The sequence below is a fragment of the Vanellus vanellus genome (genome assembly GCF_965231255.1).
Source record: "Vanellus vanellus genome assembly, chromosome: 4".
Taxonomy (NCBI): domain Eukaryota; kingdom Metazoa; phylum Chordata; class Aves; order Charadriiformes; family Charadriidae; genus Vanellus; species Vanellus vanellus.
Window position 1 is genome coordinate 65824197 of NC_138909.1, and position 19563 is coordinate 65843759.

At 36.6% G+C, this 19563-nt stretch overlaps 1 protein-coding gene across 3 annotated transcripts in view; it reads left to right on the top strand.

Annotated features, from left to right (window-relative positions):
• Positions 1-19563, top strand: part of PCDH7 (protocadherin 7) — a gene marked incomplete at its 5' end in the record, with an annotated part of 284465 nt that overhangs the window by 45623 nt on the left and 219279 nt on the right. The window contains one exon of one of the 3 annotated variants that reach the window (XM_082482800.1): positions 8379-8438. The exons of 1 other annotated variant lie outside the window; for it this stretch is intronic. In XM_082482800.1, the coding sequence (XP_082338926.1) occupies positions 8379-8438 (60 nt within the window). The remainder of the gene's footprint in view (positions 1-8378; positions 8439-19563) is intronic. One more of the 3 variants, XM_082482801.1, reaches the window with a different exon arrangement.

Consider the following 19563-nt stretch of genomic DNA (forward strand, 5'->3'; position numbering starts at 1 on the left):
GATCACCTAGTTCTGCCCCCCCCGCCATGGGCAGGGACACCTCCCACTAGGTGTGACCAGGTTGCTCAAAGCCCCATCCACCCTGGCCTTGAACACCTCCAGGGATGGGGCCTCCACAACTTCTCTGGGCAGCCTGTGCCAGTGTCTCCCCACCCTCAGAGTAAAGAATTTCTTCCTTATAGCCAATCTAAATCTAATAAGGATACTAAGGGGACTGTATAAAGTAGCAAAACCCAGCCCTCCCTGTCGTCTTTTCCTCTCACTTCTTTCCGTAAGTTTTCCTTTTAGTTTCGGCCACTCTGCGAGACTCTACTTTTAGAACCTGACTGTGCCTTTGGCATAATCCTCTGCTGCCTGATGGCTGGAGGTTTATCCACCCGGGAACGGTTCTTCTGCTGCTCTGACAGGGTCCCTGCTCCACGCAGCATTATTGCATTTATTCTCCTCTCTAGTCAATCCCTTGCTGAAGCAAGGGCGGGAGGAGGGGGGCTGGGGGGGAGAGCAGGCCCTGAAGCCTGTCGTACCCCGGGTATAGTAGGAGGGTCTATATTGCGCAGGGATTACTGGCCTGGTGTCTCCAAAGGGCTGAAGCGCAAAGCATTCCTGGGAAGTCTGTTGTGCCCATGAGATGAAAAGTAATACTTCACATTGCAAAGTAAGCAATAAACGTATCAGCTTGCTATTCCTGCCACATCATAGCAGTCTGTTTTAAATATATCTATAAAGCATTTAATACCATGAATGATGCTCCTGTCGCTCAAAAACATTTATCTAGAAGTCCTCTTTGGCCTTATATATGCAAATGAAGACCTTAGTAAGCAACAAATTTAATTGACCAATACCATTCCATGCAGGTTATAAATTAGGCAATGATTAAAAAGGTCCCCCTTAAAACAAAACAGTTATTAATTCCTTTAAAAAATAAAATTGCATCGAAGAATTAGATATTTGTCATTTACCTCCATTTTTATACACATTAGACACTGAAGTCTTGCTAATCTTTATTTTCTTTCTGTCTTGGTGAGTACCGTGTGATGGCTGGAGGATTTATAAACAAGCGTCGTGTGGTGTCTGAAGTGACAAAGGGTCACTGGTGGAGAACGCAGACATGTTGCCTTTAGGCAGATTAATTCCGGGACTCGGAAAAGTACATTCCCTGTTCAATCTATATGGCTTATTCTCTTCAGCATTGGCCTTCAGTAACGGCCATAGACAGTGATTATAGTGCCGCTGACAGGTAGGGGGAAGGTGACATGGAAATACTTTTCATAAACATGTCTGGGAGGTAGGTGAGGTACAATATCTCAAATACCTTCTCAGAGGCTCAGACGCACAGGTGTTAATTCTGTGTACAGACATGAGAGGAATTTATTCTTTTTCTTAACGGAGTAAGTTAGGTGATCAGGAAAATTACAAGTAATGAGAAAAGGGAGGAGAAGGGAAGTCAGATAATCAAAGAGAGGTACATTATAGGGGTGTGGTCAGTACAGGGATAAAGGGCTGACAAATGTCAACTGAGATAGACATTAAAGGGATGATTAAAATAAAACTTTATTAAGCTATATTAACAAAATGAGAGCAAGAGAGAAGCCAGACAATTATTACACTTAGAGGTGAAAGATAATGTAGATGTGATGCAGAAATGAAATTAAAACTTTGCCTTAGTTTTAAAGGTGATAATGTTGCACATGGGAGGCAAAAGATGGAAGTGTCTGAGATGATAGAAGCAAAACTTGAAGTTTGAGGTGTGTAAGTCAAGGAGGAACAGATAAGCGTCATCACAGAATTCTGAGTGATATAGAACAAAGCATCCCAAGTCTTCTTGTAAATAACCCTGTTAGGGCAAAAATGGTGTTGTTTTGTTGGAGAATAGCAAATACAGTATTTATATTTAAGTAGTGGGGATGATGGAAAAAAGGGATAAAGGTCTAAAAGTGTGACCTCATTTTTTATCAAACAGTAAAGCGGCATTTATATGAAAAAATTGAGTTGCTGACATAAAGGAAGAAGGAAGATGGGATAAAATGGAAATTGAAAATGGCTTTACTGAAAGGAGTTTATACAAACCAATCTGATACCTGCCTTTGAAAAGATAACCAATTTCATAGATAAAGAAAATTTAGTAATCTCTCTCTTTGGACTTCAGCAAGCAGTTGATACTGTGCCACCTGGGAAATTATTTGTGCACCTAAGGAAGATGGGGATTACTAGAGGAATTACAAAATATCTAAGAAATTCACTAAAATGAGATGACGATTGGTGTTGTTGCAAAGGTAAACATTATAAATAGAGGGAAAATGACTCACTCGAGTCAAGCATCAGTCTTAAGACTGATTTTGCTTTATGTTTTAGCCTTTGTGCACAGAGTGCAAATGTAATAATGAAGCTTGATTGTGAAAAAAATATGATAAACATCACGAGTTTGGATGAGGATTAGACCGTACTAGATGAAGGTCGAGAAAACTTTTTAGACTGTAGCAATTAAAATAAAACTTAACAACTCACAATAGCAAGAACAAGACTATAAGTTGTAAATTCAGTTGTAAATTCAGATTCGGGAAATCATGAGATGGAAACAGTAGAAAAAGAGGAGAATTGAATGCATTAGGCAGTTATTATGAGCACCAGTGTGATACAGGCGAATTTGTTTCTGTAACATAAGGCTGCATCGAGTTGCAGGCTGCTGTGAGAGAAACAGACACATTCGTGCCATTCGCCAGTCATTCGTGAGACTTCGTGTGAGAAGTCTGTATATTATTCTCATCGGCTATTTTCAGGAAGAATTAAGCTTACACTTAGAGATTCAGAAAGAGCTGTTTAATAACCACGGAATATAGAGTTAGCTGTGCAAGAGATGACTAAAAGGCCTTTGCTTATTCAGACTTACGGCTCTGAGAGACATGCTGCGGCAAGGCTAAAACTGGATGGCAGAAGCTGTTGCTATCCTCAAGGCATGAATACTTGAACCTCCTTTGAATCACTTTGCGAACCACTGCCTGGTATATTAGGGTAAACCAAAACAGGAATTCTTTTACTTTAATACACCCAGCTGAAGACTGCAATAGCGCATGAGCTCATTCATAGGCATATCGTGTAACCCTGCCCCGGAGGCTTTAATGCCCATCAGAAGGGTGGAGCAGATGGATGAGGGTGGTAACTATTCCTGCCATCTGGTTGTAAGCACTGCTACGTGTACTTCAGAGCCTTAGGAAAGTAAATGGTGAGAGGAGATTTGATCGCTCTTCATAAATATATCAGGAGTAAATACCAGCAAAAATTATTAAAGAACAATGTCGATACAGTAGCAATTAATATACCACTATATGTTTAGTCTAGAAATTGAGAAAAAGATTTCAACCCTCTGGAGGTATAAGATGACGTAAAAATATCTCACTAGTTTTGAAATGGAATTTCATCCGTTTAGAAAAAGAATTATACAGATATTTGCCTTCCAGTGTGTTCCTGTACTGCTAAGAAAAGTAAAAAAAAAAAAGAAAAGAAACAACAACAACAAAACGTGGGCCAGGCTTTTCATGCCTTGGTTTCTTAATGACAGATTAAACTATTAGTAGCATTATCTACACCAAGATCAAGCTATGTTCTGTAAGCTGTTTAAAGAGCAGCACAAACCTCTTAGTGTGAGGTTTGCAGCATCAGAGGCATCTAAGGATATCAGTACTCACTGTTCTCTTTTTCTGTGAGCCTTTTTTTTCTCTTGACACAGCAGTATTACTCAGTTTTCAAGAAAGACCAAAGTGTTGCTGACTTAAGATTGTAATAAATAACTTAAATAGGTAACATTCTTATTGTTATGGTGCTTCTTACAAGACTGTATTAATGCATTAGTTCAGTAGGGTAAGGTGACAGAATTTTAATAAATGCATTATAGAAGTAATATGCAAACCCCATCAAAGTTTGCATTACTGATACTTTTTAGGCAGATTAATCCTATGTTATTCTACTCTGTGCCTTCAAGAAACTATTAGCAAGTTATGTTTCTGAAGACTGTCTATCTGAAATAAGTCAACGCATATGTGTTGAAAATAGAACAATAATATCATTATACTGCATTGTAGTGAAGACAGTTCTCTGCTTCAGGAATTGCAAGGCATTTTAGTAAATAGTATTAAATATACAACATTTTTGTTATTACTGTGTTTGTGTGAGAGTGAATAGTTAGAATGGAAAGTTAAAGTGAGAAAGTTAAATGGGATATTTTGTATTTTGGGTTTCATTCCTACCTACGACTAGTAGAAGATATATGTTTATGACTAATTTACAACCTTTTGGATTTTTTTTAGAAAGAACTGATTGCTAAACAGTTAAATACATGTGATTTTTTTTTTTGCATTTTAATGTATAAATTCTTCAGTTTGTGAGGATGAATGAATTAAGTTCAGGGCAATGGCATGGACACAGTCTTTCCATCTCTAACCACTGTCTTTGCGAGCCAACAATCTTCTGGTGCTTGACATGAAGAGTGGTAAATACATCACTATATTACTGCAAAGCATGACTGTCAACAGAACATAATCCTAATGTCCTAATAATAGGAAGTGGTGGGATTCGACAGATGCCTTAATGTTCACAATTCGTTCACAGGCATAGTGTGAGCAGGAAATCAATAAACCAGAGAGTTTGTAAAGATAATGAATGACACATGATTGTTTTATCAATTTTATGCTTGTAATGGTGGGTTAAAATGGTAGTTTGTTTACTTTTCTGGTTTTGGTATGAAGAAAAAGGTTTAGTTTTGATGGGCTTGATTTACTTTTTACCTAACATGCAGGAGTCAGCAGTAGCCACAATGAAGGGGCAAAACTAGACCCAGCTGATGCAAAGTCGTTAAGAATATGACAAATTGAATTTAAGTAAGGCTAAATAGGTTTTCTTATATTAAATTAGACCATATATATTACAGAAATTCTGATGACTAAATCTATGCATCTCTTTGTGATCGTATGTAGTAGTCCTTACTCATTTCTCATTCCTTATTTGGACAAACTTTTCATCAGTTTCAATTTGCCTATTTTTCTTACCCTATATATGGCCTTTAATGATTCACAAATATTGTACAAATGGTACAACATAATGATATTGAGTATTTTCTTTACTGATTCTTTTCTTTTGTTTGTTTAATATCATGAGAATTAGTATTCCTTATTCAACATATATATTATAAGGAATATATTCAATACGATTCCTATAGTTCCCCATATCCCGTTTTGATTTCTGTCACAAACTGAAAATGGAGTTATGTGTGTAAAAGAAGTTTAAAAATAGGTTAGAAGCATCTTGTGAAATGTAACAGGAAATCTATGGAGATATATTTTTATCTGGCATTTGCTGTAGTTGGCAAAAATGAGCATGTTGTGTCTTTCAGTTCTGTTTAAGACACGTTGAATGTTGCAGAAACTTGTAATTTCTCAAATTTTTAGTAATACACATACACTCCAATCAGATCAATATGTAATATATACTGCAATCATAATGTATTTACAGACACAGATTTAGTGCTAAGAATAAAGTGGGATAACTGGCAAAAAAAAAAATAATCAACAATAAAAAGGTGGTTGCAGAAGTTAATCATTCTGAGTTTGTTGTGACATGTTGTAGCTGTGATCATCTATACTCTGTTAAAGTGTGGCTCCTCAATTATTTAATGAAAAATTACTACATATAATAGAAAATATATATCACTAATACTAAAAGTTCACTTCCCACTGGCAATTAATATGCAAGTTAAGGAAAAAGAACAAACAGATATAAATACCCATGAATAAATTTGGGGTTGTTATTACAATAATTTTAATATACTACAGCATTGAAATTCTGGAACACATTTCCCATTGAAATATTCATGCAAGAAAATTGTAACCTATCAAGGAAATATGTGAGGTTATGCCTATGATAAATGGGAACTGGACTCGGTATGTAATAAGAAACTTCCAGGCCTGTATTTCAGTATTATGGACTGGATTAGCGGAGAACTGCAAGTATCTTGCTCGTGAAAACAGAGGCAGTGACTCTCAATTCTTCATTTAACTCTTGGGTGTATTTCATGCTGAGAAATGGGAGGAGGAACAGGGCGCTAATACCAATTTCCTGGACATCAGTAAGATTCTTCAACTGCCATAGAAAAGTGAGGAAAGCAGCAGCTCGCTTCACAGAAATTCAGAGAAGGAGAAAAGATAATTTTCTAATTTTTTCCATCAATCATCATGTACGGAAGCATCTATGTTAATGATATGGAGCACAGGAAGGGCTTTGTGTGTGTGAATTTGACGTGAATCTATATTTGGAGTCCTTCTGTGCATATTTTAGCGCACCACTGATCCTTTTTGAAGCATTGTCTTCCTTCCAGCATTGTCTTCAGGGTGCAATGTGGCGCGTAGCACTTGCGATGCAGATGCACGGTCCTCCATCAGTTTGCTCTCTATGCCTGCCTGGTGTATGCCTAAGATCAGCAGGTGGTACAGACCTCGTTGCTTGTTAAGGTGCAACGTAGAGAGGCACAACAAATTGCACAGTTGTCCTTCCCTTTTTATGCTGCGTCAGCGAGTAACATAGACACACGCGCTGAGACCGCCGTGATTATCTGCATTTGTGAGGATATAGTACGTTGCATCTTTGGCAAAAAGGTTCAACACTTTGTCCAGTATGTGTCAGGTAACTGTTTTTGCTTGTTTGAGCTTTTCTCTTGCGTCGATTTATTATGGGATTTGTTAACTGAAAAAATAGCACGAGTGTCTGTCATAGAAGAGAGGTCTAATTATAGAAGAAATCTGTTACATTTATGAACTTTTGACGTCAGAAATATCTTATGAATACACTGAATGCTCACAACTCTGTTTGTATCTTGGAGAAATCTATTTAAAACACATGTTAGCAGATCCCTGTTGATTACATTTGGGCAAATCTACTATTCCAGTGAATGCATTCTTCTTAAAGTTAGCAAAATTTATTTTTATATGAATTTGAATACCTGCTGAAGTTAGTAACTTTGAGGTACGCTATGTACTTAAATGATAGCTAGAGAGATAGATTGATCAAAATAGGTAGGTAGATAGATGCATTACCTGTATTTCTATAAAACATATTTGCCGTTTAGTCAAGCTAAGACAGTGGAAACTGAGCAAAGAGATTTGCATATAATTGGATTGATGATGATGAAGAATTTTACTGAGGCGTAAATATATTTCTTCTGCAACCAAAGCAGAATGTTTTGCTTGCGTGTCCCAGATGGCTTCCTGTAGGAAGATCATATTTAGATTGAGGAACAGACGTTACTTATTTGAGGACATTTGGGAGTCTTTTATGGATTATGTTCATAGAGCAAAAGCTGCTTTGTAGAGATGCTTGACATTGCTATCCTACACGTGCGTAATTTGGTTTTAACTTTGCGTATGTGTAATAGATTAGAAGTGATTCATTAAAATGTAGGAAAATAAGAATTTAGTAGTGAGTGATGTGAAATAAATATAAACTATTAATAATGCAAAAATACCGGAAAAGCTGAAAAGACTGGTGAACGCCATCCAAACATGTTATGTAACCGACACCTAATGGGTTAATGTTTTTTTTTTTGTGTGTGTGTAGATGACCTGTTTCTGAGTGATATTTTAAGAGCTTTTTTTGAAGAATATATTGGACAGAAACCTTCACTGTTTATCAGTAGACGTGCACGTCTCTTTAGTGTCTCGTTTCCTTCCTAAACGTATTGATCAAAGTGATTCAAAGGTAGCACGTTTTCCCCTAGTTCTCCATTTTCTTTATGTCCACCTTGTGGCATAATAGTTGATACCTGACATTTTGAATAACTTGTGAGTTCACAGAATTGTCATTGTATATTATGTATTATTATGTATATTATGTATTATTATGTTGACTTCCAAATCTGGCTCGCTCCCTCCCTTCTTTTTATTTTTGGGGGGGGTGGGGTGGTGAAGTGGATGAGGGGGAAGAAGAGTTGCCTGTTTGTTCTTTTTATAAAATTCCTATTCTTTTCTTCTTTCAACTATCTGATGTTATTAGTGACTTACTGCACTATTTATCCCACCATTTCATAGAAAGTACTTTTTGTTCTGTCCGCAGTAACTATAGGTGAGAAAAGGAAGAACATACAAATCACTACAATTTCTGTGATTTAAAACCGTCCTGTTCCTGGACATAGTTCGCTTCATTCCTTCTTTCTCTTAAACAATACGTAACACTATTCTGTTTTCACTGCCAAATAGTTATTTTATGGAGTATGTTTGGACCTAAGGGAGAGAAGAGGAATCTTTTTGCTCACTTATAAGATCCGTGATACTGGGTTAGGTTAGCCAAACCCTACTCACATCCCGGTAAGCAGACATATATTTTTGTATTTTTTGTAGGTGGATACAATGCAGACTACGCAGCACCCTGGCCACATTGAGGAATCATGTAAAATGAATGTATGTGCTCGTAAGTGAATTATTTATGAAATGAAACTCCAACTCTAAGGGATGTTGGATCACAAAATACGTGAACTCTCTTTACTCTCATGTTAAGAAATTGATTCCCAGGGGGCAGGGTTACTGCAGAACTAAGTGGACCTTGAAAGCAAAGCTATTAAAAAAAAAAAAAAAAAAGAAAAAAAAAAAAAGAAAATGAAAAAACCATGATAATCATTTTAAAAAACCTATGAAAACAAGAGATTCAGATTGCATTTTGAGTGCATTTTGAGAGATACTAAACAGAGTCAAGAATCCAAACCAGAAAAACAAATGGTATGTAAGAAAGATTTGGTAAGCAGAAATGATCATAAGTGGAGGAACAGGATCAAATACCATCTAATTTAGGAGTATGAATAGGATGAAAAACTCACCGTTTTCTGCTTTGTTCCATCGTTGAAAGGACTGAAATTTGATTAGATGATTGCTTCAATTAGTAACTGGGAGATGAGTGTGAACAAGATTGAATTTTCAGTATTTGAATCAAGGAAGTATTTGTGATTTTCTGAAAAAAAAAAAAAAAAGAAAAAAGAAAAAAAAAAGAACAACCCTGATGATGTGCTAGATAAACAAAGAAAAAAATGTATACCTCAGGACTGGATTACTGGAAATCCAGATATATTCTTAGTATTTGAAAATCTTTGTACTACTTGGGACATGAGACAGAGTGCGGGAGAGGAATTAGGGGAAGCAGTCTTGGGTCCTTCAAATTTTCCTGAGAAAAATGGCTCTACAAGGAAATTGAGGTAGATACAGAGAAGAAATCAAAACATGCTAAATGACTCTACCAGCAAACAGGGAAATCAACAGTCACTCACATGTATACACATACAGTTTTGTTGTTAAACACAAGTTAATTCACTTGGCTGGAGCACTCTAGACTAAAACAATGGTGCCAAGGATTGTACAATTGCCAACGTCAAAACCCACATAGGGAAATCCTCTGACTCTGCAGTCATTATTAAGCTATACATATCATATAAAGAGAAAGACTATAGCGCCGACTCCAATTTTCTATATACATATACCAATTTTTATATTTATTTTATATATATATTTGGATATTACACTATATAGTATATGAGCTTATGATTTAGAGAAAGGCTGCATATTTTCTCCTAAATAACTTATTCATTCATATCCTTCCTCTTCATCATAAGGAACAACAACAGAAGATATTTTAAGTATTAATAATTTTTCAACAAGCTCTTTTTCTTACAAATAAAGCATAACTTCAGCCCATTCAAGTTTCTGATGTAAAGCTTGTATAACCGCGTGAGGAAACTATGCTGTATTTGTAACTAAAGTGTATATTGTCACTTGCTTTCCTTCATAATCTGGCTTTTCAACTGTATGAACAACAATGCCGAAAAACACTTTTTCTCTCCTAATTGTTATGCATTTATGTCTGAATTAGCTCACCCTTTGTGTTTATCCCTTCAAAACTGGTAGTCTGCCACTTTTTTCTACTTGTAGTAATTAGTTCCAAGTGGAGGAATTCACGATACAGTAGGGGCTTTGACCGCTTTATTGTACTGAGATATATTATCAAACTTTACAGTCTGTATACTGCTACGACATTGATTTTGTTTTCTGTGAACAGAATCAATGAGCAAAATTAAAATAAAAAAATCAATTCTTTCATTTTTGAATTGATTCAGGTTTTCTACATGTACTTTGCTTATTTAACCTTGACTGCTAGTCTGGAGCTCATTGAAAGCAGAAACACATTGAGACTTTTAGTAATTCTGCATAAAAGAAACTTATGAAAATTAACAAAATACAAAAAGAAAGGAAATTAAAGTTAAGAGACAGGAAAGAGAAGGAAAAAGATATCAAGAAAAACATTGTTCTCAGTTGGGATGCACTGTTTAGGAATATCAAAGAACCTATAAAAATTAGTACCAACAGCTTTGTCAGAAAAATCGGCACACAGATTGTTTCTTTTGCATTTTCTAGCCTTTTCCTTTGATTCAATAGATGGTTAGAAATGGCATATGAAACACCTGCAATCCATTGACCGTATTTCATGAGTTCAGAGCAGTTGCAAAGCTTACCGAAAAATGAGAAAATATGACAAAAAATATTTAACATGTAATATTCTGCAGAAATAAATACGTTAAATATGCAAATATGTTCGTGACATTTTCAGTCTTTTTCTCAATATAGACATGATCTTAGTTTAAAAAAAAAAAAGTTTAACCTGGAAAGTGTAAAGAAAAACATTAAGGACCTGTGGTCATCTTCTTATCTCAGATACAGAAAGTCTGTATTTCAATAAAATTATTCTGCAACTGGGAATGAAATGAAAATTGTGTCTCCTGTGTTCATTGCAACTTCATTCTTCTATATTTAATTTTCTGGTCAGAAGCAATTACCAAGAGAGGATCCTTGAAAAATATTGTGCAACTACTGTAATTTTAAGATTTCACAGAGTTTAACAGCCAAGTAATTTGTATGGAATAAAAGCACTTTTATATTGCCTCCTGCTACACCACCAATGGGGAAAGGTCAGCAAAACAGTAGGAAACCAAATGAAGGACTTTTTTCTTGTGTGACATCAACTTGCAAGACACTGGGAGTTTCAGAATTACAGGTGGTGATATAGCTTTTTTCAACTATTTCTTTCCTCTTTGCCTCCTACGGCTGCTTCATTGTTGGGCAATGTCTTTTTTTCTGTCAGGATGAGGGAGTGAAAGCCTATTTGTGACAAGTGACATTCTACTTTCTGTTTCCCATTGTCCTGCGTGGATGAGAAAAAAAAGTACATCCATATGCCCTTCATTTTCCCACCTTTTATGAGCTTAAGTTAGACCTTTTAAAGCCAAATCTGACTTGCTTTACTCATATGAGCCAGCCAAATAAATCCACTGAGGCTGCTTGTAAAGACAACTCTTCTTTTAGTATCACTTTATTTTCATGTCTGTTTTATACAAGACCACTAAAGAACAAGATACGTGAGTAGCAAACTATCAGGGAAGTTGTGATACGCAGTTACTTTAGCTAGTTAAAACAAGTTAGATAAATTATTAGTAGGAATAATATAGGAAGTGGCAACCGGTGGGAAACGGAGCTGTGTGGCAGAAGATCTCTTTTCTCTTCTTAATGGTTGTGCTTCTGGGGATTGTGTATTGTCACAGTTTGTAAAGGCACTCTCACTGATGCCAATCGTAAATTTAAATATAGATGGAAGAGTAGACATGGTCTTCTCAGTAGTACTCAACTTGCTAACCTATCCATCAAACCTCAACTGAAGGATTAAATTAAGCAAACTTCTGCCACCTAGACTTCATATTAGTCTCAGGGTGAACAATGAAATTTAATTTAAATAAATTGTTTTTATAAAGGTTCATTAAACAGTTTAAAATCTTCACTTGAGATTTCTCAGGCTGATTTAAAACCTCTGTCCCTACTCTTCCTGCAAGCTTCATTTAGGCCTGTAAGCACAGAGGCTTGGATTTACCCACTCACCATTTAAAGTCTGGTGTGATAATCCGTGCTTTAACTGTTTGAGAGTTATTAAGTTGACTGTATTTTGCCGAGCTAGTAAAAGATAGCCCTGTGCTCTCAAATGCATTGGCCACATTCAAATTTCCAATGTATGGTTATTGTGGACATGTTCAAGCTCAAGATTATCTCCATCGGCATTGGGGAAAAAAATTAACCTATTGTGCTTGCAGACATTATATTTGACTTTCGACATTACATTTAGGGAAATCTATAATTATGTGAAAAGCTGTTCCAGTTTCTATACTGTTCTCAATATTTTACGAGAATCTACATTAAGAGCGTAATACGCGATGAATGCCTTAAATAACCCTTTCTAACACCACGAACGTGCCTACATCGTTTAATTGCTTAAAATTAAGCTGTTTGTTTTAGTTAGAATGTGCCTGAAAATACCAAGAAGCCACAATCGCATTACTATTCTTCATCATACTGCAGTAGATTACTATTTCAGCAGTGAGTTTTCCTTTGAGCTGTAGTTCCTAGAAATGGCATCAGAGCTATCTATCACAGGAAAGCAGTTTGTTGCCCTTTCTAAGAGAGTTATGATGCTAATGGGAAAAAAAAGTTCATTATGTCCCCTGGCAGTTGCAACAGAGCCCTCAGTAGTCTTCAGTGGTGAAATTCAAGGAAGGCATTAATGTTTTCAAATCTAGTTTAAAATTAATTTTCTTCCAAATCAGATTACTTTTCAAATTTAAACAGCCTCAGTTTAGCCCAGTAACACCATTTTGAATAGCAAGTGTCAACCAAGCGAATTTCTAAAAGATTTCTATTATTTATTATTTATACATATTAATACTATATTTATTTATATATTATCTTTGAGAAATACGACAGAGAAAAATGTTCTAAAGGATTTCAGTAAACCTAATTATGCTCTGTAGCCTATCTTATCAGGCTTAACTACCTCTTTATGTTACATTTTGCGAAGTCCCTATTCAGGAAAGTAGCAGAGCTTTAAATTGGCTTTTGACACAAAATAACCTTTCTTTAAACGGTGAAACTGTACACAGGCAATTGTTGTTTCTGGGAAAAAAAAAAAGTCTCACTTCTTGAATACTGTTCAGAGCAATTTTATTTTAGCAAATATGATCAAAAGAGTGGTATATAGACTAAGTAACCTCTGAAGACTGTGGGCATAGTTCTACATCATAAATGTCCATTTGCTTTTCCTTTTTACTGCTAGAAGAATGACGATTTACTTCTGTTGTCCGCCACTGTATTGTGAGAATGGTAGAAGTGTGTAGGGAGTAGAGATAACTGTAGCTGACTGTCCCTTGTCTCAGCTTTCACCTCCAAGAAGGGAGTTAGCCTGTAACCAGTTACACACGTGTGATTTTTAACAGGTGGATTACGATTATTGTAAAGCTTGGTGTCTCATCTAAGCTGGCTGCATAGTTTCACAACTGAGAGATTTCATGGTGAGAAGTAGGCGCCTCCGGGCACCCATTCACGTCAGCCGGAGTTGGTTTACTAATATTCAGGATGAAACCCTTTTTGGTGTCTCTGTCCCCGAGACTACAGAGAGACTTGATCTCAGAGGAACTTTAAATGTGTTCAAGCTCAAAACATTTCCCCATTTAAGTTGAATGCCAGTTAACATGGAACACATTTAAGTTGAAATGTCTCATCTCACTTGATTTGCTTTAGCATACATCTAATGGTAGAAGATAGTTGACGTATTTAACTTTACTAACCTCACAAATCCATGTCTGTGGAGGGGCAGAAAGGCTTGGGTTAGCTCCTGCAGGGGTAGAAACCGGGAGATTCAGTCTTCATTCCTACCTCTACACGTCCTCCCACCTCTTCAGGGCTACACCTGTGAAAACAGAGAATACATTTTCATTATCTCAATCAGAGGAAACGATTTGATCCATTTTGTTTTGCGAAGTGTTTATAAGGTATAGCGATGAGATTCATAGAAAAATCGGGAGAGAGTAGTATGATATCGTAGAAATACATTTCACTGTTGGGAGAACTGGTTTTCAGAGCAAATCCTTTTTTGCTTAACATCTATAAACTGCCTTCTGGCCAAATTGTTTGAAACAGATATTAATTTTCATCATTATGTATATGGGACAGTTCTGTATATATACTTCAGTGCACTTTCATCAAAGAATTCTTTAGATTTAACCATGCTGCAGTTAAGAAAAAAAATATTTTATAGGTTACCTTTTTTCCTAAAATATCGTATTAAGGAAGCAAATGAAACTTATTTTATGTTGGTTTCAAATATAGATAGCATATTTGGTTTTTATATGAGTATTTCATGACTGTGAAGTGTGGATGTATTGACGTTGTTAGTGGGTAAAGACTTTCAACAAACTGGAAAAAAAAACATAGTATGGAAGTAACTAATTCAATAGTATTGTGAAACCGTTGATTATGAACTCAGTGCTGGCAGTGACACAGCTATACATAAGCTTTGTCCTGAGGAGCCTACATTATAAAGAGGAAACTAGACAAGCTGTGGGAGACTCAGTGGTTTTTCTTGTTTGCCTTTATCCTGCTTCCATCCCTCGTTTTCAAATGCTCCCCACGGAGGGCATTAGAAAGTTGTGAATTAAAGCTCCAGGGAGTCCGAAAGAAGCAGCTATAGGCAGCGCTGAGGAATAAAAGGGTAGGTTTCCTGGTCCAATTATTCAGGTGTTTCCTATGCACGATGACAAGTTTGTAGTGTAGAGAGCATAGTGAAAGGAGAATGCAAATAGTACACTTACGCGTGTCTGTATAATTCATGTCATGTCGTGACATCATGCCATGCTCACCTTGTGTTTCAGGGGCTTAAAAGTACGTGAAGTCGGCCTGAGCACCTTGCAGTGATAAGCAGTTGTCAGTTGCTGGTTACCTGTTGAGTTCAGTTTGTTGTCTTTCAGAGATGATCTGTTTGGATATTTTTACGAATCTGACCATGGCGCTTGAGCAAAGCTTGTGCCTGTGTTATGTACAGAAATCAGAGCGTTCCCAGAGATCTTGAAGTGTGTGCAGGGAGCTAAAAGCAATGAACTCTTTTGGAGCAGTCTCTGGTTTTCCTTTATTTTTATAACGTTGATGTTGTCAATTTCTGACATTAATATTGAAATAATAAGATGGTAAAAACATACAGTAGACAGTAAATTATCCATGGCCCAGCAATGTGCCCTTGTTGCCAAAAAGGCCAATGGAATCCTGGGCTGCATAGGGAAGAGTGTGGCCAGTAGGTCGAGGGAGGTCATTCTCCCCCTCTACTCTGCACTGGTGAGGCCACAACTGGAATACTGTGTCCAGTTTTGGGCTCCCCAGTTCAAGAGGGACAGGGAACTGCTGGAGCGAGTCCAGCGAAGGGCAACTAAGATGATTGGAGCATCTGCCTTATGAGGAAAGGCTGAGAGAGCTGGGACTCTTTAGCCTGGAGAAGAGAAGGCTGAGGGGAGACCTTATTATGGCGTACAAGTATCTAAAGGGTGGGCTGAAGGAGGATGGAGCCAGGCTCTTTTCAATGGTTCCAAGTGACAGGACGAGGGGCAATGGGCACAAGTTAGAACACAGGAAGTTCCGTTCAAATACACAGAAAAACTTCTTTACGGTGAGGGTGACAGAGCACTGGCACAGGCTGCCCAGGGAGGCTGTGGAGTCCCCTTCCCTGGAGATTTTCAAGCCCCGCCTGGATGCAGTCCTGAGTAATGTGCTCTGGGCAATCCTGCTTTGGCAGGGGAGTTGGACTAGATGATCTCTAGAGGTCCCTTCCAACTCTGAAAATTCTGTGATTCTGTGTGATTCTGTGATACGTGCAATACCAGTAAACTGTGTTTTAAATTGTGATCTCCCATTTAAAAGGTAAATTTAGTTTCTAAATATAGTATTAGCGTTTAAATATAACAAAATTTCATTCTGTATTATATTGTGGAGCACTTCCATGCAGCCTTCTGCACTTTGCTTTGAATCATTCTCCCTGAAATTAGAACTGTCAGTGAGCAGCACCAGACAGAGTTTGATTTCACTCAAAAAGTTATTTCTAGTAGGATGACTTTTAACAAATATATACTGGCTTTATAGATGTTCTTAGGGTGATTTTAATAGTAATTTGTTTCTAGTACCTTTGACTGAGTTTGTGGCTTCCTGCAATATGTTACAAGGTAAAAAGAGCTTTCCAAAAATAGGATTTACAACTAAGGGAGGTCAGACAGTAATGTCAGGACCTCTGCTTTATAGAATTCATTACTGTAAGTGATGTGAGAAGATGATACATTAGCAAGACTTAGAAGAAGACAGGAGATTTTTGAAATGCTATTCAGTCTATTAACTTTCCAGAATTCCCTCGATATTCTTGTTTAGATTTCTCTCTATATAAAATACATGCGTACAATAGGACGTATTTCTGTCCTGTTGTGTCTCTCAGTAAAGGTTGCGTTTATGGCATGAGCTACATTAATTTCAAATGAATAATCTGTAACAGTGTGGTTTACTACATAGGACTGGGAAGTGGGAATTGAGCGTCTTGCTTTGCATTCTTGCCGATGACGCTGACCCTCTTTTGTGGGGTGAAAGAAGTCACCTTAGCTTTCACACATTACAGGGTATGATGAGGATTGCTTAAGAAAACAGTATTCATGATTTGTGAGTGTCAATGGGAATTTGATGATCGATACCGTTATATTACAAAGTATATTACAAAGTTTTGGGACACTCTTCATCTGCACTTGTGAAGTTCTTTAGTACGCTGAAGTTAAAAAATCAAAATCTTGAGGTCTGTCATAATAATTTCAGTTTTTCTAGTTTCAGAATACTGATGTTTTTCCCATTACTGTGATGAAAAATAAGGGCAGAGAATTGTCCTTAAGATGTAACCATTTCATTTTTTGGTCTAACTTATTGGAAATATAGTAAAAAAAATTTCTTTTAATGCACTAGGTACCGACTCTGCTGAATCTCTGGTATTCTGTCCATGTTGAACTGCACCAAGACAGAATTACGATAGTTATTATAGTGCACGTAGGAAATAGGGTTGAATTTTCAAAAATGCTCACTATAACTTACTCCAGTGATTAACTCTTTAAAAAATATGACCCTTAATTGTCAGTACTAGACAGATACTAGACAGATGTACAGATAGTTATCCACATCTTGCAATAACCAGTGTGAATTCAGCCAGGCGGCAGGTGGGAAGATTCTGGACATCTGTATCATCTCTCTGGCTTGTGCATCTGTCTCTCAGGGCCTGTACAGCTGCAGCGGCTGCTTCCCTACGTACCATAACCAGCAAAGAAAAGGCAATTGGAATTCTAGTCTCCAGACATGGACATCAATGGCTGGCACCTGATACCAAATTTCTAACTCATTATGCGTATTTCATGGTTTTTGCACATCAACAGACTTTTTTGTGTTTCACATATCTCATACCTCAGTGTACACTTCCAAATTTTTGCTGTACTTCTTTGCAATAGTGCATTTTATTTTAGGACAGAATGAAAATATGGCTTTTTTTTTTTTTTTTCCCTACAGGAATATATAGTGAATAATGACACCAGAAGAAGTATTACTATATTAAAAAATGGAAGATCAAATTATCACTAGATCTTTTGATACTCGGTTTTACAATCTATTGAAATTCTGCTGAAGAGATTTGTACTTTGTGTAGCTGGAATGGCTGCCAATCATGCTTCCCTCATCTATTATCTTATTCAAATTAATACTAGTAAGCTTGAAATATCATAAGTAGCTTTAGCCCTTCTGTAATCTACTTTTAATGGGAGCAATGAAATACAGTCCATATGGTAACCTGGATGATCTGTCTTGAATTATTTCTGGGATAAGATCAAATACATACCTGAGTTTTGGTTACATACCCAATCTCAAATTATTTTCATTAAAAATTAAACTCTCCTTTAGACACGCTTTGTCTGAGGCCATCTGTTGATTTCATAATTCCTATAACCTCGGTTCTTGTACTGAATAAACCTCTCCTACGTGAAGGTTAAAACATGAGAGGTGGCAGTTGTGAGATGGGCTGAGGGTGCTGCATGCTGGAGTGAAAGGTGGAACAGCATTTACCTTTTTAAATGCCTGCTTCTGACTCAAGAAAGTAAAATAAAAAAGTGTCTCAGTGGGTTCTGGATCAGGTCTCGGTGTGGTAAACTGGTAAATTGTCTGATGCTAAGTATGACTAGATGAGGATAAACAGTGAGCTACTCCTTATTAAAGACTTTTCTATGTAGTGGTATCAACATAGAATAAGAAAACATACTTTGTATTTTTATTAAATGATGGGTTTCTGCTAATTGAAAGAATAGATAATTTCACAGAGACAGAAAAATGGTGATTTAAAAAAAAATAATATTAATTTAAATTCCTAGGGGTTTCAGACTTGTGTTTGAAACAATAGTCCTATGTTCCCATTTCTGAACTAGTCATTAAGAAGAATAGATGGTAGAGTAATCATAATTTTGACTCCCCTTTATAATTACTGATCCATTTCTATATTACACTGTCAAGCCACTACTATAGCTGCTTAAAAAGAAGCCTGGCTTCAGCAATGAAAAAGCAGCACGTCATTCATTAAAGCTAACAGCAAGCATGCAAATCCTAAACTAATTTATCACCGAGGTGGCGGTGGTGGTGGTGGTGGTGGGGTCCTTCTAAAAACAGGTGGTTCCAATCAAGCTGCGTGCAGTCTGCAGTGATGCAAAGGACTTTCTTGATTGTCAGAAGGTGCTATATGTTAGTAGGTTGACTGTATGTTTCAATAGCCATATGAAGTGTTGTGAAATATTGAGTTTTAATATACATAAAACTTCCTCATACTAATTTTGTTTTTATGTAGACTCTAGGCAGTTGAACATACAAGAAGAAATTATATTTACTTAACTGTTTCATTAAAGTTAGTGGATTTCCCAAAGATATCGCTACCTGTCACTAAGAGCTGTTGATGTGTCTATTTTTTATTATGATATAACAATAGCATCACTTTCCTTAGAGCAATATGTGAGATTTGGATAGCATAATGGACTTCCAGGGCCTTTGAGAAACACCATTATTTTTCTACTGACTTTGTATTAAATAAGTACCAGCCTGTATTTGTGGGTTAATATATGCATACCATTTGGAACGTACTTAGTGACATTATGTAATTCACAGATGTTTTATTATTCATAGTACTGTGCATTCATAGCTCTCTTTAGTCACTGTTGTGCAAAATCTAATGAGGGAGATTCTGTGTCTTGTGCTGGCCTTTTAGACTTGTCAAACTCTCATTCAGTCAATTCAAATCACAAACGGTGGGATGGGATGTGATGTCCTTTTCTGATTATTTTGCTATTTGACTGATGGAGTGGGAAAGGAGTAAAAATATTGATTTCTCATAATTTGTGTATGTATATTTCCTGTTGCAAAAATACAGGGGAGGACATAAGAAAAATAAGATCTCGTCTCTCCCTTGTATTTGGATTGTTCTTTAATTTATCCCTTTGAGAGGGGATAAATTATCGTTAGCATAAGTATTAGATAAGGATTTCATACGCACTTTTCATAGGCATAAATGAAATTACACTGTTACAGATAGAAGTAAACTAAAACAAAATTAGAAAGAACCTCTGTTTCC